Genomic DNA, 27,816 nt, shown 5'->3' on the forward strand with positions numbered 1-27,816 from the left:
TTGCTCATATGTCCCTGAGAATTCTATCCTCGATCACTTCTTCGATCGTTCCGGGCGGAATTGCGTCCCGAACCATTGTTCATTCGATCTGTGGCATATGGTTGATATCGATCTCTGTTCGATCTTGGCTCCCTGTCAACGTCCCTTTGGTTTTTAACTGCCGACTTTTTTGGATGTACTGAACCGGAAGGGGCTCCTAATTGATCGTCCTCGACCCTGATCTTAGATTGATATCGATTGTGCATATCTGCCCAAGTTACAGCTGGATACTCGATCAAATTTTATTCCAACTGACGTGATGCTATCGAACTCCGCTCGTTCAACCCGTGGGTGAAAGCTTGAACGGCCCAATCATTTGTGACCAGTGGCAACTCCATGCGTTCCATTTGAAATCGGGACACGAACTCCCTCAGCATTTCATTATCCCTTTGTCTTCCTTGAAAAAGTCTGATTTCCTCGTTGCGACCTTTATGGCCCCGGTGTGTGCCTTTATGAAAGAATCCGCTAACATGTCAAATGAGTCAATGAAATTCAGTGGCAGGTTGTGATACTAAATCATTGCTCCGTTCTAAAGGGTCTCTCCGAATTTTTTCAACAGCACAGATTCGATTTCATCATCTTCTAAATCGTTACCCTTGATGGTGCATGTATATGAAGTAACATGCTCGTTGGGATCGGTGGTCCCATTATATTTGTATACGTCTAGCATACGAAACTTTTTTGGAATAGGCTTTGGAGCCGCACTTGGAGGAAACGGCTTTTGTACAAACTTCTTCGAATCCATCCCTTTCAAGATTGGAGGTGCCCCCATGATATCTGGTTAACTCGAGAGTTGTATGTCTCCACTTTTTTATCGTTGGCTTCGATTCTCTTCTCCACTGATTCAATTCTTTTGGTGAGCTCCTCGAGCATTTTCATTACTGTAGGAACGGTCCCCGATTCGTTACCATTCGACCTTTCCGGTACTAGCTCGGTACGGCGAGTAATTTCCGGCTCGACCCTATTCGGAGCTCTATGTTGATTTTGTAACTGAGCAATAGCGACTTGCTGAGCCTAAAGCATCTCTAATATCACTTGGAGACTGACTCTTTCGTCTCATCTGCCTTGTGTTCCTTGGTCACTAGATCGGCCTTCTCTACGTATTCTCCCATCGAGACCTGCGCTTAGGTCCGCATTTAGAGCAACGTGCGAACTGACATCGACCCGGTTGGCAACCGGTGCTTCCCCGAGATTAGCTTGTGGCACCTCGACTCCTGGAGCAATCACATTTTCGTTTTCACCATAGAATCCGAGGCCATTGTCACCGTGTGTGGATGCATTTTGTGAGTTTGACATGTTTTAACCTAAAAGCAAAGATACTTGACAAGAACAAGTGTAAAATAATATATTTTACCAGAATCAGTACTGAACAATCACTATTATCCTTAGCCCCACTGTGGGCGCCAAAATGTTTACCCTAAAAATTGAGTAACAATTAAACTTATATTGTGGTTTTAAGGATATGTGATTTAAACCAGCACCAATTGATAAACAACGAATTAAATAGATAACTTGGATAATAAAGTAAATCAACCGGTCTGCAAACGATGCCTCTACCTCGATTCGAGATAGTCTCGAGGTTAGTTAATTAGAACAATATAGGATAGAACAAACAGCGATAAACAGTGATGAACAAAGAAAATAGCGTATATGTATATTCTTATCCGTGAATAATGTTGGTGCCTACAAGTGAATGGGATCCCTCTTTATATAATAGAGGAATCCTAAATAAGGTACAACTCTAATAACGGAAGTAGATCTCATGATTGGCGCTAATAACCGCCTTGATTTGATCTGTTCCGGGATTTTCGCTCTGACTTTCGACCGGTTACTGATATCTCGTCATTCCGTTATTACGCATTATTCGAAGTCAGTCATGCTCGATCTCGATTATTGTTGGCCTCGATCTCAATGAACACTTCGATCTCCAGGTGTGATATTTTATCTTCGAACTCGAGCCCGATCTATTATGAGGTTACCCTCGAGGCAACTCCCCTGCCAATGAATACCCGATTTCGACCGTATACACTTATCAAAGATTTCTCTAAAGCACTGGGGCTGCATCAACAGAGATCCTAGCAACAATCGATCCAGTGATTGTTAATTCATCAAACCATCCCACCTTCATGTGTGGGACACCTCCTCATAGCAGATAGATGTTATATATACTTCTTATCATCTTACAACAACCACCTATACCGAAAAGACATGTCCTTGCTTTGGAGATATAGCTGCTCGTATTAAACTTCTATATCCATTATATAAAGACTAAACATAAATTTTTGGTGAGGATGTTTAGATTTGAAAATAGCTCCATTTACTATCCGCAAATTGAATTAATGAACAAAAGCTTCAAAAACTCACTTCATCCAAGATTTGACAACATTGGTAACTAAACAAATTGACTTGGTGGTAATTTTGCCTGTTAGTCTACTTTTTCTATATTTTTGCATTGAATTTTTATTATTATTTATTACTGATGATGTGTGCTGGTGTGAATGATTCTATTGTGATACTTTTAATTTGCTAATCGAATTTAAAAAGAATAAGCAAAATATCTATATGTAATAGCCATGGAGTCATATATTAACACCACCGCCTACAATTTCTCTTTTAAATCATTGTGTTGTCATATTTCTTTAGATACACATAAACTTGAGTTGTGGTGTAATACTTCACATTCAAGTTGAGGTATTTTTGTCATTTATTATCACTTAAACTAAAAAAAAAAAAAAAACACCTAGCCAATTAAATGGGCAAAAGCCTATTGTAAAGTGACGGCAAAACAGAAAAGGGTCCGGGGAAAGGGGAACGAAGCAATCTGCTTAAGGAAACGAAGAAAACAAAAGCAGAGAAGGAAAGAAAGAGAAAAGAAGAAAAGAGAGGAAGAACAAGAAAGCTTTGTACAAAGGCTTTAAGAAGAATTGGGGGTTAGAAATTGAAAGTATAAAGTTCTCATGTGATTTCATGTAGTAGAAAAGAATTTAATATCAGTTTTTTTTTGTTAATAAATAAATAAATAATTACTATGGACAGTAAGGCTATAAAGGTTTGGCTTAGTTACTCATAGGTCTAATTGTTGAGGAATAAAGTATACTAAATAGTTTGAAATTTATAGATTTTGAACTAGTTCTATGAGAATATAAATCCACAAATTAAGACTCAAACATGAACCCTGATGATTGGGTACTCAAAATTAGCTATGAATTAGCCTAAACAGGGAAATTAACATGAGATCGATATTATGTAATTATAGATTGATTGGAGGAATTTGTACGAATTGCTCAAGGTGAAGCATTTGGTATTTTGGCACGAGTACTGTGAGTAGTAATCTTACCGCAATTTGTGTTTTCATAACTTTCATGATTTACACATGATTTTTAATATGAATATGTTACCGATTATTTTGAGTTGCATGTGGGACAGGTCTTTTACTCGATATGATACCGAAATAGTTATTTGAGATGATTACCGTTGTTTTAAATATTGTCGTTGTCACTAGATCTGTTTTACCGTTACTTGAATTTACTGTTATCGAAATAAAATTTTATGATTTGATAAGAACTGAAATGCCCTATATTGTTTTAAAATATTTTCTATGAGTATATACGGATTACAGAGACAAGTATAAATGGGAGTATACATTAAAGGATCCCGTAGCTAACGACGGGTTCATTAGACCTGGTGCACCTTATAATTACCGATTACCGTTATAGCCCTCGCTAGTGGGAAGGTAGAACTAGCATACCTTTACCGATTTCCCTCGAGTAGAGACTACCGTTATATTTGACTTCTTGCAAAGAAGTCCACAATTATACCGATTACATGATCCGTTCATTGAAACCTCCCATATGTGAATATTGATATTATAAAATGGTTACCGAGTTTATTATTGAATTGTTAATTGTATTATACTATAAGAAAAACATGATGAGACTGAAAAAAAATTATTATATCTAAAAAGGTATTTTTATGAGATTTTCTGTTTAATATACTAGCATGTTTTATGACTTGTCTCCAATAAAAAAATGGTTGTGGTTAAGTGTTATTACTCAATGAGCTAGCGACTCATTTTTCGCTAATTTTTTTTACAAAGACAACAGTTGACGCAGGCGAGGATTTCGTTAATTAGAGCGCACAGGTTGATAGTTCTTGGTGAGTCTCGCACTTGTTCGCGTGGGCGGAGATTTTATTTATTGTTATGGTCTTTTTTTTGAACTTTTAGAGTCGCTCCATAGTCATTCTTTTAGAGTCTTGAGTATTCTTTTGTTATTATAGACTTATATTGAGTGTCGCTTATTCTTATCAAAATTGGAGATAAAGTAGTATTTCTAATTGTTAGTGGGTGGACTATTAATGGTAGATATTTGTTTTGGTTAATTGATAAAGTCATTGTCGTTTGAATTGATATTACGATGTTTGGTTGTTGATTTGAAACAGGAAAATTTTTGGGATAGTCCAAAAATAGGGAAAATTATGTCCGATTTTCTGTAAATTATCGATGAGGCTTACTTGGGGGCACTTGCTCCTAAGTGCAGGTCATGATCCTAAATTGGGTCGTGACAAAGTTGCAGTTGACGCGGGCGAGGATTTCGTTAATTAGAGCACACAGGTTGATAGTTCTTGGTGAGTCGTGCACTTATTCGCGTGGGCGGAGATTTTATTTATTGTTATGGTCTTTTATTTGAACTCTTAAAGTCGCTCCATAGTCATTCTTTTAGAGTCTTGAGTATTCTTTTGTTATTATAGACTTATGTTGAGTATCGCTCATTCTTATCAAAGTTGGAGATAAAGTAGTATTTCTAATTGTTAGTGGGTGGACTATTAATGGTAGATATTTATTTTGGTTAATTGATAAAGTCATTATCGTTTAAATTGATATTAGGATGTTTGGTTGTTGATTTGAAACAGAAAAATTTTTGGGATAGTCCAAAAATAGGGGAAACTCTGTCCGATTTTTTGTAAACTATCGATGAGGCTTACTTGGGGGCACTTACTCCTAAATGTCGGTCATGATCCTAAATTGGGTCGTGACAAAGTTTGCAGTTGACGCGGGCGAGGATTTCGTTAATTAGAGCGCACATATTGATAGTTCTTGGTGAGCCTCACACTTGTTCGCGTGGGCGGAGATTTTATTTATTGTTATGATCTTTTCTTTGAACTCTTAGAATCGCTCCATAGTCATTCTTTTAGAGTCTTGAGTATTCTTTTGTTATTATAGACTTATGTTGAGTATCGCTCATTCTTATCAAAGTTGGAGATAAAGTAGTATTTCTACTTGTTAGTGGGTGGACTATTAATGGTAGATATTTGTTTTGGTTAATTGATAAAGTCATTGTCATTTGAATTGATATTAGGATGTTTGGTTGTTAATTTGAGACAGAAAAATTTTTGGGATAGTCCAGAAATAGGGGAAACTCTGTCCGATTTTCTGTAAAATACCGATGAGGCTTACTTGGGGGGCACTTGCTCCTAAGTGCCGGTCATGATCCTAAATTGGGTTATGACAAAGTTGGTATCAGAGCTTAGGCTTTAAGTCCCGAGTCATGGAGCAATGTTTAGTAGAGTCTTGTTCATGGGTATGTAGGCGCCCATACTTATGATCTTGAGGCAACTGAACATCTAGGAATGTTTTCCCTTCTTTAATTCTTTGATCGTGCGTTGAGATAACTTGAGATTGACTTTGGAGTATTTCTTTCACAAATGACTAGGACACGCACACCCTCATCTGCTGGATGTGGTGCTGGACGTGGTACTACCCGGGGTGGAGGTCAAGTTGGGGTTCATCAAACTAGAAGACAGACTGCTCATCAACCTGAAGTTGGGAACATGGGTCAACCCCAAGCTGCTATGCGAGATCAAGTGCAAGGGCAGGGAGTTTAGGACGCTCCACCACCAGTGCCAACTGTTGTACCTATTATTGCCTTACCTACATACGCAGTGGCAAGGTTATTGAATGTGTTAGAGGCATTAGTTCCTACTCAGGATGGAAGTTTAGCTCCTCAGGCTACTTTACAGACACAAGCACTTGTACAGACTCGGACTTTTGGGAATAAGGAAGTATCCCTACAAGAGTTCCTGAAATTGAAATCACCAAAATTCACAGGTTCTGATAATTTGGCAGATACTCAAAGTTTCTTGGATGGGACACTCAAGGCATTACGTGCTCTAGAATGTTCTAGTGAGAGAGTCGTGGAGCTCGCAACATACAAACTAGAGGATATGGCTAACATATGGTATGAAAATGTATTGCTAGGAAGGCCAGCAGGAGCAGCACCACTGACATGGGATGAATTCACTAAATTATTCATGAATTATTTTCTTCCGGACAGCCTGATGCAAAAATATGCTAGAGACTTTGAGAGATTGGTTCAGACTCCATATATGGATGTGTCAACATATAACACCAAATTTTGTAAGCTGGCTAGATATGCCCCTTACTTAGTGCCTACCGAAGAAGCTCGAGTTCAGAGGTTTGTTGATAGATTGGTTGGTCATTTATACACTGCAGTAGCCCCACAGATGAAGACTTTATCCTACTCTGATGCAGTCGACCTTGCTAGAAAGATTGAAACCAAGGGACGTGAGGAGCGTGCAGCTAGTGATTTACATAAGAAGGCCAAGACATGAGGGTCTTTCAGTGGCAGTTTTAGTGAAAATCGAAGAGCAGGAAATCAGGGACAACAACAACAGGGTTCTCAAATAGGGACACACTTGTCTTAACAGTCCACATACATGCCACATTACAGATAGGGTACTAGGGGGCCATCATTATCTGGACATCGTAATTTTGGGCAGATATATGCCACTACTCCAGTCTGTCAGACCTGTGGTAGATCACATTTGGGCCAGTGTCGTGTTCTGACTGGAGAGTGCTTTCGGTGTGGCAAGTTGGGACATCACTTGAGGGATTTCCCTCAGCCTCCGAGGAATTTGAGCCAAGCTTCTATTCAGTCAGTTGCACCTACTCAGACCACTCGTAATACTTCAGGTGCTACAGGTACAGGAAATAGAGGTCGAGGTGCTGGAGATCGTGCTATTGTGAATCAAGGACAAGGGAATGCTGGTAGAGGTCAGGCGAGAGTTTTTGTATTTACTAGACAGGATGCTCAGGCCTCGAATGTTGTGGTTATATGTATTCTTTCTGTCTGTTCATTTGATGCACTTGCGTTGACTAATTCGGGATCTACTCACTCCTATGTGTCCTCATACATTGCTTTAAGGTTAAGTAGACAACCTGAGCTATTAAATGATCCTTTTCTAGCTGCTACTCCTGTTGGAGAGTCTCTATTAGCTGAAGACGTGTATCGTGCTTGCCAGATTCGGGTTGAGGGTAGAGATACTCTAGCTGACCTTATTGTACTTGATATGATTGACTTTGACATGCTGATGGGAATAGATTGGTTATCTTCTTGCTATGCTATCGTCGATTGTCATGCAAAGATAGTCAAGTTTGAGATACCAAACGAACCCAATTTTGTTCTAAAAGGGGGTCAGGTTCTAGAGATTTGCAAAGTTGTATCTTTTATGAAAGCTCAACGGCTTCTAAAGAAAGGTTGCTTGGGTCTCTTAGCTATTGTGAATGGCACAAGAAAGGAAACAGTTAGTATAGAAAATATACCAGTAGTGAGAGAATTTTCTGATGTATTTCCTGAGAATTTACCAGGATTGCCTTCAGTACGAGAAATAGATTTTGGTATTGATTTGCCACCTGACACACAACCCATATCAATACTGCCATATCAGATGGAACCAGTAGAGTTGAAGGAGTTAAAACAACAACCGCGGGATTTGTTAGATAAGGGTTTTATTAGACCAAGTATATCTCCATGGGGTACACCAGTACTGTTCGTAAAGAAGAAAGACAGATCCCTGATAATGTGCATTGACTATAGGCAGTTGAACAAGATAACAATACGTAATAAATATCATTTGCCTCGTATAGATGACATGTTTGATTAGTTACAAGGAGCTGCCCACTTTTCAAAGATTGACCTCCGTTCTGGTTATTATCAACTTAGAATCAAAGATGAAGATATTTTTAAGACTGCTTTCAGAACTTGATAAGGGCACTATGAGTTTCTTATGATGCCTTTCGGACTGACTAATGCTCCAGCTGCATTCATGGATTTAATGAATAGGGTGTTCAAGTCATTTCTGGATAGATTTGTAATGGTATTTATTGATGATATCCTGATATATTCTCGTAGCCAAGGAGAACACGAGAATCATCTCAAGATTGTGTTGTAGACATTGCGAGAACATCGGCTTTATGCTAAGTTCTCGAAGTGTGAATTTTGGCTAGACTCGGTAGCATTTCTGGGGCATGTTGTATCCAAAGATGGAATTATGGTAGATCCTAAGAAGATAGAAGTTGTGCAGAAATGGCCCAGGCCTACTTCTCCTACAGAGATTCGCAGCTTTTTAGGCTTAGCAGGCTATTACAAGCATTTGTGCAGGATTTCTCTAGAATAGTAGCACCACTGACTAAGCTAACACAAAAAAATGCAAAGTTTCAGTGGACGGAGGAATGTGAGCAGAGCTTTCAGAAACTCAAAATGTGTCTGACAACTGCACCAATATTAGCCTTACCATCAGGTTCTGGAGGATTTAAAGTATTCTGTGACGCCTCGAGGGTGGGATTAGGATGTGTTCTCATGAAAAATGGTCGTGTTATAGCTTATGCTTCGAGACAATTGAAAAAGCACGAGCAAAACTATCCTACACATGATTTGGAGATGGCTGCAGTGGTATTTGCTCTAAAAATTTGGAGTCATTACCTATACGACAAAACTTGTGAGATTTATACTGACCATAAAAGTCTGAGGTACATCTTTCAGCAGAGAGATCTAAATCTTCGGCAGCATCGGTGGATGGAACTACTCAAGGACTATGACTGTTCTATTTTGTATCATCCTGGAAAAGCCAATGTGGTGGTTGATGCATTGAGTAGAAAATCTATAGATTTAGTGTTGGAAATTCAGAGGCATTATTGGCTTGTGCTCACGCTAAGTCTTCATTAATTGAGTGCATTAAGGCCACCCAATATGAGGATGAGCGATTTTGCAAATACAGAGATGAGGCCTTAGCTGAGCAAGGATATGATTGTTGAAAGTGATGGTGTTCTTCGAATGGGTGACAGGCTATGTGTAGCAAACATAGATGGGTTGAGGCATGCTATTCTTGAAGAAGCTCACAACTCTAGATACACTATACATCCTGGATCCACAAAAATGTATCATGACCTAAAGCAATTTTATTGGTGGGAAGGTATGAAGAAAGATGTTGCAAACTTTGTTTCTAGCTGTTTGACTTGCCAGCAGGTCAAGGCTGAGCATCAGCAACCCGCAGGTCTACTACAACAAATTGAGATTCCAGAGTGGAAATGGGAAAGAATTACCATGAATCTTGTGACTGCCTACCCCGTACTCTTAGAGGTTATGATTCTGTGTGGGTAATTGTAGATCGACTGACAAAATCAGCACACTTTTTGCCTGTGAAGACTACATATGGTGGAGTGAGGTATGCACAGATATTTATGAACGAAATTGTTCGACTTCACGGAGTTCCAATATCCATCATCTCTGATAGAGGATCACAATTTATCTCACACTTTTGGAAATCTTTTCAAGAAGCATTGGGTACACGAGTAGATCTTAGTACTGTATTTCATCCACAGACAGACGGGCAGTCTGAACGTACTATACATATCTTGGAGGATATGTTGAGAGCTTGCATTCTTGAGTTTGGAGGTAGTTGGGATGCTTATCTACCTTTAGTTGAATTTGCTTACAACAATAGCTTCCAGTCCAGTATTCAAATGGCACTGTACGAAGCATTGTATGGTTGAAGATGCCGTTCTCCTATCGGATGTTTTGAAGCTGGTGAGACTAACTTATTGGGACCTGACCTAGTACAAGAAGCTATGGATAAGGTCCAGTTGATCAGACAGAGATTGCTTACAGCTCAAAGTAGACAAAAGTCTTATGCTGATAAGAGAAGAAGAGATTTAGTGTTCATAATTGGGGACAAAGTGTTCCTACGAGTCACCCCTATGAAAAGTGTGATACGGTTTGGGAAAAGAGGCAAGTTGAGCCCCAGGTTTATAGGACCGTATGAGATACTAGACCGAGTGGGAGCTGTGGCTTATCGTTTGGCACTCCCTCCTGAGTTATCCTTTATTCATCCAGTATTTCATTTCTCAATGCTAAGGAAATGTATATCAAACTCATCTCAGGTGCTTGAAGCACTTGCTATACCACGTGATGAGAAGTTGTCTTACGAGGAGGAACCGATGGCTATTGTTGATAGGCTAGTAAGAAAGGTACGGTCAAAAGAAATTGAGTTTGTAAAAGTCTTATGGCAAAATCATACAGTTGAAGAAGCTACTTGAGAAATAGAGGATGCCATGTGAGTCGAGTACCCCTATTTGTTTCAGTCTACAGGTATGCACTTGTTATAAATTCGGGGACCGAATTTCATAAGGTGAGGTGAATGTAATACTTCACATTCAAGTTGGGGTATTTTTGTCATTTAATATTACTTAAACTAAAAAAACTAGCCAATTAAATGGGCAAAAGCACATTGTAAAGTGACGGCAAAACAGAAAAGGGTCAGGGGAAGGGGAACGAAGCATTCTGCTTCAGGAAACGAAGAAAACAAAAGCAGAGAAGGAAAGAAAGAGAAAAGAAGAAAAGAGAGGAAGAAGAAGAAAGCTTTGGACAAAGGCTTTAAGAAGAACTGGGTGTTGAAATTGAAAGTATAAAGTTCTCCTTCGGCTCAAGAGGTTAACCTTCTTCTTATTAGTTGAATTATTTCATTACATCTACGCGATTTCATGTAGTACAAAAAAAATTCAATATCAGTTTTTTTTTTGTTAATAAATAAATAAATAATTGCTATGGACAGTAAGGCTATAAAGGTTTGGTTTAAGTACTGATAGGTCTAATTTTGGAGGACTAAAGTATACTAAATAATTTGAAATTTATAGATTTTGGACTAGTCCTATGAGAATATAAATTCACAAATTAAAACTGAAATATGAACCCCGATGATTGGGTATTCTAAATTAGCTATGAATTAGCCTAAACAGGGAAATTAACATAAGATCGATATTATGTAATTATAGATTGATTGGAGGAATTTGTACGAATTGCTCGAGGTGAAGCATTGGTATTTCGGCACGAGTACTGTGAGTAATAATCTTACCGCAATTTGTGTTTTCATAACTTGCATGATTTACACATGATTTTTAATATGAATATGTTACTGATTATTTTGAGTTGCATGTGGGACAAGTCTTTTACTCAATATGATACCGAAATAGTTATTTGAAATGATTACCGTGGTTTTAAATAATACCGTTGTCACTAGATCTGTTTTACCGTTACTTGAATTTACTGTTATCGAATTAAAATTTTATAAATTGATAAGAACTGAAATGCCCTATATTGTTTTAAAATATTTTCTACAAGTATATACGGATTACAGAGACAAGTATAAATGGGAGTAGACATTGAAGGATCATGTAGCTAACGACAGGTTCGTTAGACCTGGTGCACCTTGTAATTATCGATTACCGTTATAGCCCTCGCTAGTGGGAAGGTAAAACTAGCATACCGTTATCGATTTTTCTCGAGTAGGGACTACCTTTATATTTGACTTCTTGCGAATAAGTCCACAGTTATACCGATTACATGATCTGTTCATTGAAACCTCCCAAATGTGAATATTGATATTATACAATGATTACCGAGCTTATTATTGAATTATTAATTATATTATACTACAAGAAAAATATGATGAGAATGAAAAAAAAATTATTGTTTCTGAAAGGGCATTTTTATGAGATTTTCTGTTTAATATACTAGCATGTTTTCTGACTTGTCTCCAATTAAAAAAGCGATTGTGGTTAAGTGTTATTACTCACTGAGCTAGCGACTCATTCCCCGCTAATTCTTTTTACAGTGACAGCAGTTGATGCGGGCGAGGATTTCGTTAATTAAAGCGCACAGGTTGATAGTTCTTGGTGAGCCTCGCACTTGTTCGCGTGGGCGGAGATTTTATTTATTGTTATGGTCTTTTCTTTGAACTCTTAGAGTCGCTCCATAGTCATTCTTTTAGAGTCTTGTATTTTCTTTTGTTATTATAGACTTATATTGAGTATCGCTCATTCTTATCAAAGTTGCACATAAAGTAGTATTTCTAGTTGTTAGTGGGTGGACAATTAATGGTAGATATTTATTTTGGTTAATTGATAAAGTCATTGTCGTTTGAATTGATATTAGGATGTTTGATTGTTGATTTGAGACAGGAAAATTTTTGGGATAGTCCAAAGACAGGGGAAACTCTGTCCGATTTTCTGTAAAATATCGATTAGGCTTACTTGGGGGTACTTGCTCCTAAGTGCCGGTCATGATCCTAAATTAGGTTGTGACATGTGGTCACTTCCTACAATCATTCTATGTCAAATGAACCTAATGCTAAGCAAGTGAAGATGCACAAATGATACATTGGCAATATGTCTAGTATACCAGCTCGGGGGCGTAGTTCAAGTGGCAAAGATTGAGAAATTGTAGCTTATCCCACAAGTTCGAGTCATGTGCCATGCGAACCAAGTGTGGTATTTAAATTTCACGAGTATAGAAGCTTGCAGTTGGTCCCAAGGGTTCACCAATATCTTGGTCATTGAAAAAGAAAAAATACATTTCTTGTACCATCCAGTCTTGTTTATTTATTTTATTATTATACCGTTATGAGATCTTTCAATTATAAAATTCTTCTTTTAACTTGGTTATGGCACATCATAAACATGTATCCACATAACTTGAGACTTGAGTCAACAGAACCTAGAGCTAATTATATACTAACTCACCAATACGATTATATTATCTACTTAATTCGCCTCCCTATTATTATAAGCAGAACAAATGAGCTTGAATTTTAGTTGCTTATGCTCTAGTGAAATGCATAGGAAGAGTCTGTTCGGCAAGTAGTTTGCTTCAAGTTCTGGACATATCTACATTGATAGTTTTAGCAAAGACTGTTATGCGTTATCAAGCTACTCTCCTAAAGGAGAGGAAAAGGAACCGGATATTATGCATCTCTGTTAGAGGAAAAGGATAATTCATATCAATAGCTAGATTTTGACACAAATATTATTTAGTAGCTGACGACACAAATCAAGATTATTTCCTTTCTGGTGTGGAAGATCAGACTAAGCTGCAACCACAGAGCATACTCAGACAGAACCTTGACTCAGTTACCAAGATAGATCTTTTCTGATGTGGAAGATCAGACTATGCTGCAACCACAGAGCATACTTAGACAGTACCTTGGCTCTGATACCAATTGTTGCGGAAGCCAAATGTATATAGTGTGAATGAGTCACAACTACTATACCAAAAATTATGACAACCACTAAATAATAAACAAGACAATAAGACAACAATAAAAGAACACCAGAATTTACGAGGTTCGGCCAATTTTGCCTACTTCCTCAGACACAATCAATATTTTATTCCACTCCAAAATTACAAGTGAAATAATACTAAAGAGAGAAGATACAAATGCCTTAAGAAGATAAAAAAGGCAAATGAGAGGTGTGTTTAAATCCTAAACATTTGGCCTCTTTTTATAGGGTGAAATTCTCATTCAAAATTGTCATCCACCGATGTGGGACTTTTGAAAATTTCAACAAATCTCCACCTTGGCAAAATTCCACATCTTCAATTTTCTCTCAATAACAAATTTTGGTTGTGTCTTCATCTTCAATCTTTAGTGTTCAACAATGTTGATCAAATCCAAACAATGTTGAAACTTGACCGCAGTCACTACTTTTGTCAGCATATCAGCAGGGTTCTCCGTAGTATGAATTTTCTTCACCGTGACTCCACCTTCTTCTATGATTTCTCGTACGAAATGATACCGAACATCAATGTGCTTCGTCCTTGCATGATAAACTTGGTTCTTCGCTAATTGAATAGCACTTTGACTATCACAAAAAATTATAATATTTTTTTGTTCAATACAAAGCTCCTTTAGCAACCCCTAAAGCCAAATTGCCTCCTTCACAGCCTTTGTAATAGCCATGTACTCTGCCTCTGTTGTAAACAAAGCAACTGTTGACTGCAAAGTAGACTTCCAACTAACTGGTGCCTTTGCAAAAGTAAACACATAACCAGTAGTTGACCTTCATTTGTCCAGATCACCCGCAAAATCTGAGTCACAATATCCAACTACAGACCAATTGCCTTCCTGCTCAAAAACTAACCCAACATCTACAGTACTATGAATATACCGTAGAATCCATTTCACAGCTTGCCAATGCTCCTTTCCTGGATTATGCATATATCTGCTAATAACTCCAACGGCTTGTGAAATGTCAGGTCTCGTACAAACCATTGCATACATCAAGCTACCAACAGCATTTGCGTATGGTACCCTTGACATATACTCATGTTCAGTTTCATCCTTTGGCGACATAGTAGTACTTAGCTTAAAATGGGGAGCAAGTGGCGTACTAATTGGCTTAGTCTTCTTATCTATGCCAAAACGCTGTAGTACTCTCTTCAAATATTCTTTCTGAGATAAACAGAGTTTCTTTGAACGTCTATCTCTTATTATCTCCATGCCAAGAATTTTCTTTGCCTCACCCAGATCCTTCATCTCGAACTCCTCCTTCAGTTGAATCTTCAACTTATCAATTTCTTTCGAATTCTTGGAAGTTATCAACATATCATCAACATATAGGAGAAGATATATAAAGGAACCATCATTAAGTTTGCGCAAATACACACAATGATCGTATTTGCTTCTCTTGTACCCTTGCCGCAACATAAACTTGTCAAATTGCTTGTACCATTGTCTAGAAGATTGTTTCAATCCGCACAACGATTTTTAAAGTTTGCATACCATATTTTCTTTTCCAGCAACTTTGAATCCTTCTGGCTGATTCATGTAGATTTTCTCCTCCAAGTTTCCATGTAAAAACGCAGTTTTTACATCCATCTGAACTAGTTCCAAATCCAACTGTGCTACCAAATCCAACATAATTCTAATGGAGGAATGTTTTACAACTGGAGAAAATACTTCATTGTAATCAATTCCCTCCTTTTGAGCATATCCTTTGGCCACCAATCTTGCTTTGTAGCGAACATCTTCTTGGTTAGGAAATCCTTCTTTCTTTGCAAATACCCATTTGCACCCAATTGCTTTCTTTCCCTTCGGGAGATTGGCCAATTTCCATGTATGATTCTGATGAAGGGACTGCATTTCTTCATTCATGGCAATCCTCCACTTATCTTCTTCTGAACTTTGGATTGCGTCTTTATAAGTGGTAGGAACACCATCAGCTACAATTGAGGTTGCACAAGCAACCGTCTCTATGAGACGAACAGGTTTCGTTATTGTCCTTTTTGGCCTGCTGGTTGCTATTGATTCAAGTTGTTGTCGAGGTTCCTGAGTTGGAATCTCCCTCTCTACTGGCTCTTCTTCCAGAGGGTAATCTTCATGAGTTTCCTCCTCTGCTTCTTGTGTAGGAAAAATAAATTTTCCCTTAAACTCCACCTGCTTTGATGCACCACCAGTTTGTTTGACATCTTCAACTGTCACCTTATCTGTTATGGCAGATTCATCAAAGGTAACATCTCTGCTGAATATAATATTCCTTGTCTCTGGACACCATAAGCGGTATCCTTTGACTCCAGAAGTAATCCCCATAAATATAGCCTTCTTTGCTCTCGGATCCAATTTTGACTCTTTCACATGATAGTATGCAATTGAGCCAAACACGTGCAAAGAGTCATAATCTACAGCAGGTTTTCCATACCATTTTTCAAATGGTGTCTTGCCATCAATAGCAGCAGATGGTAGACGATTAATGAGGTGGCATGCATATGTAATTGCCTCAGCCCAAAATTCTTTGCCCAAGCCAGCATTGGACAACATACACCGTACCTTCTCCAGTAAAGTCCGGTTCATACGTTCTGCCACTCCATTCTGTTATGGTGTATGTTTGACAGTGAAGTGTCAGACGATGCCATCATTTTCATAGACCTTATTGAAATGATCATTTTTGTATTCACCTCCATTGTCTATGCGAATACACTTGATCCTCCTGCCTGTTTGATTCTCCACCATCGTCTTCCATTTGAGAAAAATTCCCAACACTTCATCTTTCCTCTTCATTGTATACACCCACACTCTTCGGGAAAAATCATCAACAAAGGTTACAAAATAGTGCTTCCCACCTAATAAAGGTGTTTTGGAAGAACCCCAAACATCAGAGTGTACATAATCCAAAATGCCTTTAGTATTATGGATCGCTGTACCAAATTTAACCCTTGTCTGTTTCCCTTTGACACAATGCTCGCAAAACTCCAAGTTGAAAGTCTTTACGCCTTTTAACAATCCTTGATTAGATAGAGCTTTCAAGGATTTCCCTCCAGCATGTCCCAAGCGCATGTGCCATAGCCTGGTTGCTTCTGCCTCTTTGTCATCACTGGATGTCACTGTTGCTGTCCCAATAACTGTGCTACCACGATAGCAGTACATGTTATTGTTCTTCCGATTGGCCTTCATTACCACTAGTGCACCGGAGCATATTCTCATCACTCCATTTTCTGCAATGATTTTGAACCCTTTTGATTCTAGGGCTCCCACAGAGATGAGATTCTTCTTCAAACCCGGTACATATCGAACATCTGTTAATGTTCTGATCATTCCATCATGGCTCCTTAATCTTATTGAACCAATGCCATATGAGGTAAGAGGGCTGTTATCCGCTGTGTGGATGACTCCATATTCTCCTTCTTGAAAATTCACGAACCAGTCCTTGTTGGGACACATATGGTAGCTACAAGCCGAGTCCATCAACCATATGTCTGATGATGTTGATAACTCTGTTGTAACTAATGAGAAGTCTGAATCATCACAATCAGCTACATTTGAATCCATAATGGCCTTTCCATTGTTATGTCTGGCCTTATTCTTCAACTTCGGACAGTCTTTCTTCCAGTGCCCCTTTTCTCGACAAAAGGCACATTCATCTTTGCTGGGTCTAGATCTCGACTTGGATCTTCCCTTCTTAGTCCTCGTTTGATTTTGAGGACGACCCCTCACAATTAGTGCTTCTCCTTCTCCGCCCTTCTGTTTTTCTCCCTTTCTTTGTTCATAGCTGTACAAAGCCGAATAAACTTCTCTGAGAGAAATTTTGTCATTTTCATGGAGTAGAGTAGTTTCAAGGTGCTCGTACTCATTAGGAAGTAACCCTAACAACATCAAGGCCAAGTCACCATCATCAAAAGTTGCATCCATATTTTGCAAATCTGTGACCAACTTATTAAAACTGGTGATATGTTCATTTATTGTGGTACCAGGAACATAGGTGAAGTGAAACAGTCTCTTCTTCATGTACAATTTATTTTGACTGTTTTTCTTCAAAAATTTATCCTCCAGTCCTTTCCATAATTTACTTGCAGAATTTTTCTTTGTGTATGGATATTTCTGCTCTCTAACAAAGTAGGATCGAATGGTACCGCAAACAACACGATTGATAATTTTCCAATCTTCTTCTCCAATAACATCTGGCTTCTTTTCTTCAATGGCAAGATCTAGCCCTTCTTGAAAAAGAACATCTAGAACCTCGCCTTGCCACATCCCAAAATGTCCTGACCCGTCAAAAATTTCTACCACAAATTTCGCATTTGACACAATTCTTGTCATAAGCGAAGATGCCAACGATGACGTATTATTGATACTTGATGTAGATTCTTCTTGTTTATTGTCTTCCATTTTGACACAAAAATTATTTAGTAGCTGACGACACAAATCAAAATTATTTCCTTTCTGGTGTGGAAGATCAGACTAAGCTGCAACCACAGAGCATACTCAGACAGAACCTTGACTCAGTTACCAAGATAGATCTTTTCTGATGTGGAAGATCAGACTATGCTGCAACCACAGAGCATACTTAGATAGTTACTTGGCTCTGATACCAATTGTTGCGGAAGCCAAATATATATAGTGTGAATGAGTCACAACTACTATACCAAAAATTATGACAACCACTAAATAATAAACAAGACAATAAGACAACAATAAAAGAACACCAGAATTTACGAGGTTCGGCCAATTTTGCCTACTTCCTCGGACACAATTAATATTTTATTCCACTCCAAAATTACAAGTGAAATAATACTAAAGAGAGAAGATACAAATTCCTTAAGAAGATAAAAAAGGCAAATGAGAAGTGTGTTTAAATCCTAAACATTTGGCCTCCTTTTATAGGGTGAAATTCCCATTCAAAATTGTCACCCACCGATGTGGGACTTTTTACAATTTTAACAGTTTTGATAGCTTATGTAGATAATTGTAATATGAGCTTCAATCCACTTTAGAGCCTTAGCCTGCCTCTAAGAATTTGCCCCTGGGAAAAGATGTTAAAACACATTAGGAGGTATTATCAATTTCTCATACTCTGCCATGTATGAACTTACATATTGACAGAACATAATTGAAAAAGGTTTTCCCATTTACTTGATACTTCCTTGTTGAAACAATTGGTCCCACCACCTGAAACATAATTTTTGAAATCCCTTGGAACCTTAAAGAAGATAGATACGGTTCAAAATCAAAATCAGACATTCAAAAATAATATTTCCACATATAAAATAATTCAGAAATAAAAAAAACACTTAAAGTGATCTGTGCATCAAGCTAGACCTACGAAAGTTTTACAGTCACAAAATATTGTGATAACAAATGAATATAATATGCACCAAAATTGAGATAGCAAATACACCAAAAGGAAATTGCAGAAGCAAACTCACAAAACTCAGGAAAAGAAGCCAAAGAAGATATACAAAATATGCCGATAGACGCAAATCAGATACTCAAAAAAATTTCCAGCAGAAGCAAAGAGAGCAAAATAATAAAAATGGACCCAAGAGAGATAGCAAGAAAGCGATGAACCAGAGAAAGCAACTAAGTTGCAATATTAGGTAAAGGTAATATATTGTCTCTGTTGGATGGTGGACGAGCATGAGCTCACAAGGGTTTACTAATTTTGTGGTAGTTGTAACTAGAGTCATGTCGTTGGAAGATGTCGATGTGGAATTACACAGGTTTTCTATCTCTTGTGAGCAGGTTAGCAGTTCTGTGATTTTTGATGTAGTTCCTACGTACTGTGATGCGAGCTTGGATCGCTTGAAGAAGATGGTACGACTGTCAGAAGGTCGAATGTGTGATGGTGGCTGATAATTCTGAATGTTTTATGAAAATTTTAACAAGAGATTGGAGAAATTTGGCAGGTTAACGGTGCGAGATCATGGTAACTGAGAATGAGGAGTTATTCTGGGTTCTGAATTTATGTGATTATAACTTAAAGCTAAGTGGGGGAGCCCACCGCCTACGATTGGGTCACGTGGCCGTGTGCCTTGGCAGTATCGAGTTATCGGTATGTTTATAGATTAGTTACGACTAATGAAAGAAAATAGCAAGAGTAATTCGAGCAAAGGACTTGATGAATGTGTGCTACATTTCGCCTTATTGATTCAAATGCAGATTTTGGAATGACTCAGAATTTATGCTTCTTGTGGATGTGATGTACAAGGAAAAGAATTCATCTGGTTGCTTCTTTAGGAGTGTTCATGTGCTAGCGGAACACTAGAGTTTGGTTATATTCGGGACCATGTTAGAGTGGGTGACTCTCAATAATGGTCCTAGTGAGTTCAAGAATTAAAGTGCGGTGTCTATGAATTTTGAGTCCGTTATGTTATTAAGTATTGAGTTTTTGCAGCGGATTATGAAAGGGACTTGGAGTGTTTCTATGTTAGCATCGAGGTCTGCGGTGCGATGTTAGAGAGATAGAAGGAAACAACTTCGGATTCGTAGAAGATCTTTCAGAATGGGTGTATCAGTTGGAGATACTATTGAGTACATGAGGAGGGTATTGAGATGATGTGGTCTCGTGATTTGGGTCACTCGGGATGAGTGTTGTTTGAGGTCTGTTATATGTTTGAATAGAACTATTATTTCAAAGGCAATTCAAGAGTAAATTGGAAGAAGTTGAGTCAGTTAGTAATGGTTTGAATCAGCATGGCTGTGAAAATGATCAGTTCCTTCGGTGTGTTAAGCTATACAGGTGATTCGTGGTTGTACGTGTGGCCTTGACAACTACCGTAATTTGATTTGTTTGGAGGTATTTGATTCTGATGGCCTTGTTATGTGTAAAATGGATCCCGGAAGAGTTATGGCAGTTTAGACTATGACTTGAGGTTTGTATTTTCTACGGTTATGGGAATTCGGTTGCGTATTGCAATTGTTCTTCAAAAATGAGTTGAGTGAAAGGGTTCTAGCCGATGAAGTGTTTATTCTATTAGTGGTTCAGGGGTTATGATGAAATTCGTGTACTCTTGCATAGCAGCATGATAGGTGCAGTGAGTGGTATGAAAATTGGAAGTTGAGGATCAAGGTTACGGTTCGGTGTTGATAAGAATATCACGAGCTCGGAGGAGCGGGGAGGATTGTTGATACCCAATTTTGCCCTCATGTTTTCTATATGCTTTTAAAATATCATTCTTGCATCATAACCAATATTTCCTATAATTTTCCATAATGTTTTGAAGCTTTAAAATTGATTTTCTTGCATTTAAATTACTTGAATATGTATTGATTACCCTTTAAATTATTTTGTGGTGACTTAATCATCCGAATTTAGTATTTGCATCCACATAGATGTCTCATAATATTTTATTTTGTTTTTTTATAATTATATTTATATTTTAAAGCTATTATATATAATTTTGTAATAATAGCCTATATTCTACACATAATTGTATTTATTATATTGTTTATATCAAAATAGCTTTTCTTATATTTTTATAATGTTAAGTTGTTATTTTACTGTACGAATAATATTTTTATTATTTATTAATCATTTTATAATTTATTCTCAATGCATTTCATGTATTTAAATTGTAGACCAATTTTGAGCCAATTTTCGGATTAAATTAATGGCCCAAACACCCCAAACTTTAGCCCAATCTGCCCTGGCCCAATCCAAATGACCCTGTGACCAACCCGGTCACAACCCGTTGCATTTGACCTGCCCCGTTTCTTAACCAATCCTGATCGGTGATCTTCAATGATCAACGGCCCATAATAAATCTCCATCTTTCCTTATATCCCCACAACCAAACTTTAGAGACCATTCTCCCAAACCGACCGCCTTTGCATTCTCTCATCTCTAAACCCGAACCGTCTCTTCCCAAATCCCCTCAAAACCCGACTAAATCTGAAATTCTTTCACGATTTGCTTACCTTATTTGCAATATCTCGTTATCATTCATACACTCGTGGTGTTACTTAGTACTTGCCCGATTTTTGGCAAGTATTACCTCTTCGAATCAATTGCGACCATCCTCAACCTACAAGATTCAGACGAAAATCCGAATGTATACGCTCTCAACAGGGTCGTATGGGTCTGATTCACCGAAATTCTTGGCTAATTTTGACCATTTGTCAAACAAGGGTTTGTCCGATTTTTTACCGATTTTGATTCGAAATAGGCTATGCATGTGACTTTCCTTTGTTCCTGCTTAAACTTGATTGATTTTCTTTCCTTATTTGTGTTTGATTAATTATTTTTCATGTTTGCTTGTTCGATTTCTACCACTATATAACCCCTCCCCAATTTTCCCTTTAGAGACCGGAATGACCTTAATAACAATTCCCTCACTCTCACTTATTCTATACTATTCTGAAATTGAGCTCTTGGTCGACTGAAATCTAAGGCCACCGGATTCTGTTCACCTTCCTCAAGTGCAAGCACTACTCGGGATCTATTTCGAGGCTCCTGTGAACTTTGAAGCACTGGGGAGTTGGGGTTCTACTGGTCTTCGGTAATCATAGCTATTCTTGAGATTTTTGAGTTCTTCATCATCTATTTAGTTTGTTTGCAACTGGTTAGTACCCTACACTCTCGTAATTTTATTACTTTCTGATTGTGCGTATTTCTCTAGGTGTTTTATATCATGCTATCTCAAATCTGCTCTAATTATGACTTTTACTAAGTGATACATGATGTTACTAGGCTTGCAACTAAACTTGATTAATGTTCATCGAATGTTGTTTAGATTTATGGGAAGCTATATCTGCCTAAAAGTGTTTTTCTTCTTGTTGAATCTCTTACCCATCACCTATTGTCCCGTTGCAACTATGGGATGACATTACATGAATACTTAGCCTAGCATGCTTTTTCTTGACTTTATTGGCCTCAATGCTTGCCTATTATAGATAACCGTGGTGTTTGAATGTTTGTCTCCATGTTTAAGCTTAATTGACTATTCAAGCTATTGTTGTTTTGATTGGGACTCTTCTGGGAAATCAATACATGCCTAGGACCTATGCCAAATCTTCTATGTATACCTGTTATTCCCTGAAACCAACTTGTGATCATATGAACTCCATGTGCTAATGTTGTTGCAATGCCAAAACAGATTCATTTTTTTCTTTGATGATTTGTGCTCACTTATTGTTTGAGACTCCTAGGATGAATTTCAATCCTTGTCTTGTTTACTCTTCTTTATACGATGTCTGCTTACTTGACCTGCCTGAAAATCAGCCTTCTCTCATCTGAATGCTCACTTATTGATAAACTGAGTTTCTTTGCATGTCCCATATGTTAAGCTCTGCAAATTAGCTACTCTCATTAGGTTCTTGTGTTGAAGTTTTCATGTTAAGTCTACATTTCATTAATCTCGCCCATGACATTGTAAGAATTCCATGTTCAAACCCCTTCTTAAGGCACCTTAGGATGGTTTTGACCAAGCTTTTTTCTAGAACTTTATTTGAAATAGCCTTGTTGCTCTTAAACTCTGTTTCTAGAGTTACAACCACAAACTTTGCCGCATATTTGTTTATATAACCCTATCTATAAGTCTTGGTTAGAGGTGTTTGTTGGTCACAACTTAATGACTGAGTGTTTTAATTTTCATTGTTGTTCAATTAACTATGTGTGTAGTGTCATCTGTATAGCCAAGCTTAGCATACTTTGGGTAAGAAATTATTCGTCTGGGCCTGGTATGTTGGGCCTGCTTTGGTATTAGAAGTCTGAAGAACACTGTTTGCACTTGGAGTCTAGGCCTGCAGTCCGCATGGAATTTTAAACCTATCATGAAGGCCCAATTGATACGTGGTTATTGCGTATTCATATTTGTGCCTGTAATTATTCAATAGGGCATGCAATAATTTGTAACAAACGATGGGGAGATTAGTAAAAGGGACTGGGTTACTCTAATATTTGCATGAATGGGTAGAAAATATGCCTATAGGATCTATGTGTTCTATTTTCCATTACGTCCAGCATTCCCTATTTGTGCACACTAATAGGAACCATGTCTATATGAATCGCACACACTGCACCTAACATGTCTAATACTCGTACACTATCTCAAGCATGTTAGTAATCGCTATACTTGATTTCATGTCTACCACTGTGCACTCTTAGACATCATGCCTATAGGAATTAAATGCCTTGATTAATTATTAGATAGCATGCCTATAGGATCTGATATACATGTCTTCAATACTTTGCTCATCTAAATAGCATGACCATAGGATTTTACTTTATTAATAAACTACTTTCTGTTGTTCTCATTACATTGCCCCGCCTAGATGACATGTCTATAGGGATAAAGTTCTATAAAAGCTAGGTTCAATTTTCAAATCATTATAAATCTTGTCTATAGGATATTATCACTCGTCTAGAAAGCATGTCTATAAATAAGCATCGTTAATTCTGAGCTTTAAAATAGTTTTACTGTCTCATTGTGTGAACAGTTTAGAGATCATGCATATAGGAGTTTTTAAATGCCTGTAATCTACGAATTCATTAGTCAGAAACAACAATGTTATTTGCATAATACTGGAATTCATAATCACCAAGAAACCATGCCTATAGGACTCTAAGTCTCGATTCTGAAACTATGTACTGCCTAAACTGCCTGCGTGCATTTGTTGTTTATGCGTGAAGGCTAACTTGGACCTTTAATTGTCTTTATGTTAAATCCTATCTTTTTTGAATGTCGCTTAGTTTTATCATTTTGAGCAACCTAGGTGAAGTCTAGAACCATCCAAACAGTAGGTCCAAAGCCTCCTGGACTATATGTATGTGACGGGTAGTGCACGCAAAGGATACAATTTAGAATTGAATTAGAGCGTCTTTAAGTAACAACTTCAATATCGTAATTGGGTAGCAGGAGATGATAGTTTGTGTCCGCTGAATAATATGTGCAACCCCTACCTTAAGGGAGTTGCGAAGTATTATTTATGTTGCACGGGGTGATCCTTTAAGCTAAAAAACTTAGGACCCCCCCCCCCCCTTTCTTTATATACTGGCTATTTACACTTAGTCATGTGTTATAGTAAGACTCGTCGACTTCTATATCATTAAGATTCGTACCGATTCTCATGTGTTATAGTAAGACTCTTCGACTTCTATATTTCTCTTTTTCTATTTGATCACCTAGCCTAATAACATAATCCACATGGTTTAAAGTTCGGTCGGGCCCACAGTTGTGGACTTCAAAGAATGCCTAACACGTTCTCTTCGAAGTAACTTGAGCCCTTACCCGATTTTTGGTTACACGGACTAGTCAAACAGATTTATTCGCAAATAGGTGCTCTAATGCTCCTTAAACAATCGTTAGGTGTAGACTCTTCTCTTTTAATACCTTCCTTAAAAGAGTTATCACACGTTGAAACCCGCTTTCACGAGAAAACGGGACATGACAACATGGCGACTCTGTTGGGGAAACACTTAGGCTCTTACCATGACGAACTTGATTTATGTGGATTATTTTCCTTGTTTGTTTTAAACTGCTATGACACGCACATCCCTTTCCTTATTCACCATGTTTGTTTTAAATTGTTATGACATGCACATCCCTTTCCTTATTCACCTTTATTTGTGTTAAACTGCTATGACATGAACATCCCTTCCCTTAGTTTCCTTTATTTGCTATGACATGTATGACCTCTCTCGATCTCTTTCATCTTTCCTAAGACTACTATATTATGACTCTCCCATCCCTATTTCCCTACCTGCTTCATTACATTCTCGCACGTTTTCATGAGCTAAACTGCCTTCTCTCTTTTGTCTTTCTTTTCTTTCCTCTTCTTTTCATGTTCACCTTTGCTATGTTATTTACTGCTTTTACATACTTTTATCATGCAAATACTTAGCAATGTGTTATTATTCCTGCATAAAGCATGCTCCATATCATACTCCACTCGTGCCAATTATCAATATAACGGCACTTGATGAGTGTCCGTGATTTCCTGAAATTGCCCTTTTTAAATCGGAAAGGCTTATTTGCGGCAGACTAGTCGATCAGTGGTTTAGTCGACAGTCCCGTGCCTTCCCTTTCAAGTTGTCCACTTGGGAGTACCAGTCTAGACCATTTTAGAAACTCCACTCCAATTTTAAATGTACATGCATCATGCTAAACCTAGTACGAGTTGAAGCGTTATTGACGTAACAACCCGCTTAGAAAAACCTTGTCCAAAGTCCGATGGGATTTCCATAATCCCAAAGGACACTATCATGTTATGTGCATTACTTGGAGAAAATGTGCCAACATGTTATTCATTATTGCATAAGTAGCCGAATCTGGAGGGGGGGGAAAGGATTAACTTTATTTGTTTGCAGAAATGAAGCACGAAATCCCCAAGTTTGGTATGGTCCAGAACATCCCGCCTTTGCTACTTGACTGGTGAAAAGATCTCGTGTCTTGTTATAAGAATCATGTGAGGAGAGTACTTGGTGACCTGTCATCTTTGCTGAACATTCAACCAAATAAGGAATTGATCGAGGCCACTACCATATTCTGGGATGAGAAACGAGTTGTTTTCCGATTTGGAAATATAGAAATGACTCCTCTCCTAGAAGAAATATGGGGTTCGCCAAGTTACCATGGGATAGTCCAGGACTGCTAGTACTAGAGAATCATACTCCCCGTGGTTTTCTGAAAATGTTGGGTTTTAAGAAGAATGATGAACTGCTTTGTCTAAAGAAATCATACATCCCTTTTGAGTTTCTTTACTAGCATCATGGGCATATAAAGTCATATTGCCTTCATCATGATGAACTAGCCATTACTTCTTTGGGATGGGTGCATCGTCGGGTTTATGTTTTCATTGTCTGCTTCCTGGGGTTGTTGATCTTTCCGATGAAAGGAGAAAGAATTCATACTCGCTTAGCCATGGTCGCCAGGACCTTAATGGATGGTATCAAAGGACAAACTTATACTATCATTCCAATAATATTAGCTGAGATGTACCGTGCTCTAGATCGGTGCAAGTGTGGGTTTGGGCACTTTGAGGGTTGCAATCTATTGCTATAAGTCTGGCTGTTGAAACACTTTCAGAGGGGTGAGTATCGTCAACAGCTTCTGCGAAGGCCACTAAATTACCACATAGCCAACCATCACCCAAAGAAAATGATGTTTATTCCAGACAAGTTTGCAAAGCCTAGAAATGTTGTAAGTTGGGTGCATTTCTTCAGCAATTTGACAGACGAGCAAGTGCATTGGATGTCAGAATGATTTCCTAGTAGTGAGTTCATCATCAGATCAAAAGAAACTACTCATTTGGTACTGATCGGGCTGCGAGGCATCTACCCATACGCTCCTATACGGGTAATGAGACAAGCTGGAAGAAAACAAGTCATACCCCGGGTTTCCAACATGGTCCACTACAAGGCAGATTTCAAGGGAGATGTCATCTCATTCAAGTTCGAAGCGCAACACATGTGGAACCAAAAGATCATTATGGAAGGAGAAACTATTAAGCCAGACAGGTATCACACCGGTCATATGTACTACTATCTATCATGGCTAGAAGACGACGTAGCTGGGGACGTCAAACCAGGGGTCAATCTGAAGGATATGATCATAGACAAATTGGCTAAAGCACAGATGAAGTATAAGATGCTATGCAAAAGGCTATTCGAGTCTGAAGCTAAACATTTGGAGCAGCACAAAGTGAACATGAAGGCGATAAGGGAATGGAAGGAGATTTCCACTAAGTCAATGAAAAGATTGGAATACCTGGAACAGCGACTGATGGAGGTAGAAGAGAAGATGAGAAAGAGACTTTTGGATTGTCAAGGCATGGACGATGATGAAGGAGGAAAGCTGGTAAAAGCTTACTTATTGCTAGATATGCGCGATCTGGAAAACATGATTGATGGGGCCAAAAGAGCCAAGCATGGAGAATGTCCTTCAGGGACCAAGTAGATTAGAAGATGATGTTCTTTATGTAGCACCCCGGAAAATATTTGAAGTACTTAAGTGTTGATAAGAAAGTTGATGTGTGCTAATTGTATTATTTTGTGTGCAGATGATGACTATTAATATGATGAATATAAATTGGATATGATAATAAGTTTACGAGGCATATTATAAGTTATGTGGGGTCTAAGGAGAGCCCTAAGTCTAAATCAAGTTAGAAATTACATAATAGACTAAAGTTCCAAATGAGGATGCACAAAACCAAACTTTGGACGAGAGGTCTACATATATATATTGCGTTGTGTGATGGACAACCTATAAAATGAAAGATCTTTGGGTCTAGTTTCTAACTCTTCAAACCGTTCGTCATTTGGAGACTCCTACAAGGAGTTATGACCAAATTCCCAAAAGTTGGAAAAATGTGATTCTGCGGTCAATTTCGCGACTGCATGATCATTCCGCGAACCACATAAGTAGTCTGCGA

The 27,816-nt window shown here is 38.1% G+C and overlaps 1 protein-coding gene and 1 long non-coding RNA gene across 2 annotated transcripts; both read left to right on the top strand.

The window, feature by feature from the left end:
- Positions 1-5,742: 5,742 nt before the first annotated feature.
- Positions 5,743-8,001, top strand: LOC138906200 (uncharacterized). The gene is made up of 4 exons (XM_070194728.1): positions 5,743-5,872; positions 5,981-6,528; positions 6,590-6,733; positions 6,838-8,001. Exons 1-4 carry the CDS (start codon positions 5,743-5,745, stop codon positions 7,999-8,001), a joined length of 1,986 nt encoding a protein of 661 aa, XP_070050829.1.
- A 3,080-nt stretch (positions 8,002-11,081) lies between these two features.
- LOC138905777 (uncharacterized) lies at positions 11,082-12,150 on the top strand. The gene is made up of 2 exons (XR_011413584.1): positions 11,082-11,230; positions 12,007-12,150. It is a non-coding gene; the product is annotated as an uncharacterized lncRNA (long non-coding RNA).
- Positions 12,151-27,816: the final 15,666 nt, after the last annotated feature.

This window comes from Nicotiana tomentosiformis, chromosome 2 (assembly GCF_000390325.3).
Source record: "Nicotiana tomentosiformis chromosome 2, ASM39032v3, whole genome shotgun sequence".
NCBI classification, from domain to species: domain Eukaryota; kingdom Viridiplantae; phylum Streptophyta; class Magnoliopsida; order Solanales; family Solanaceae; genus Nicotiana; species Nicotiana tomentosiformis.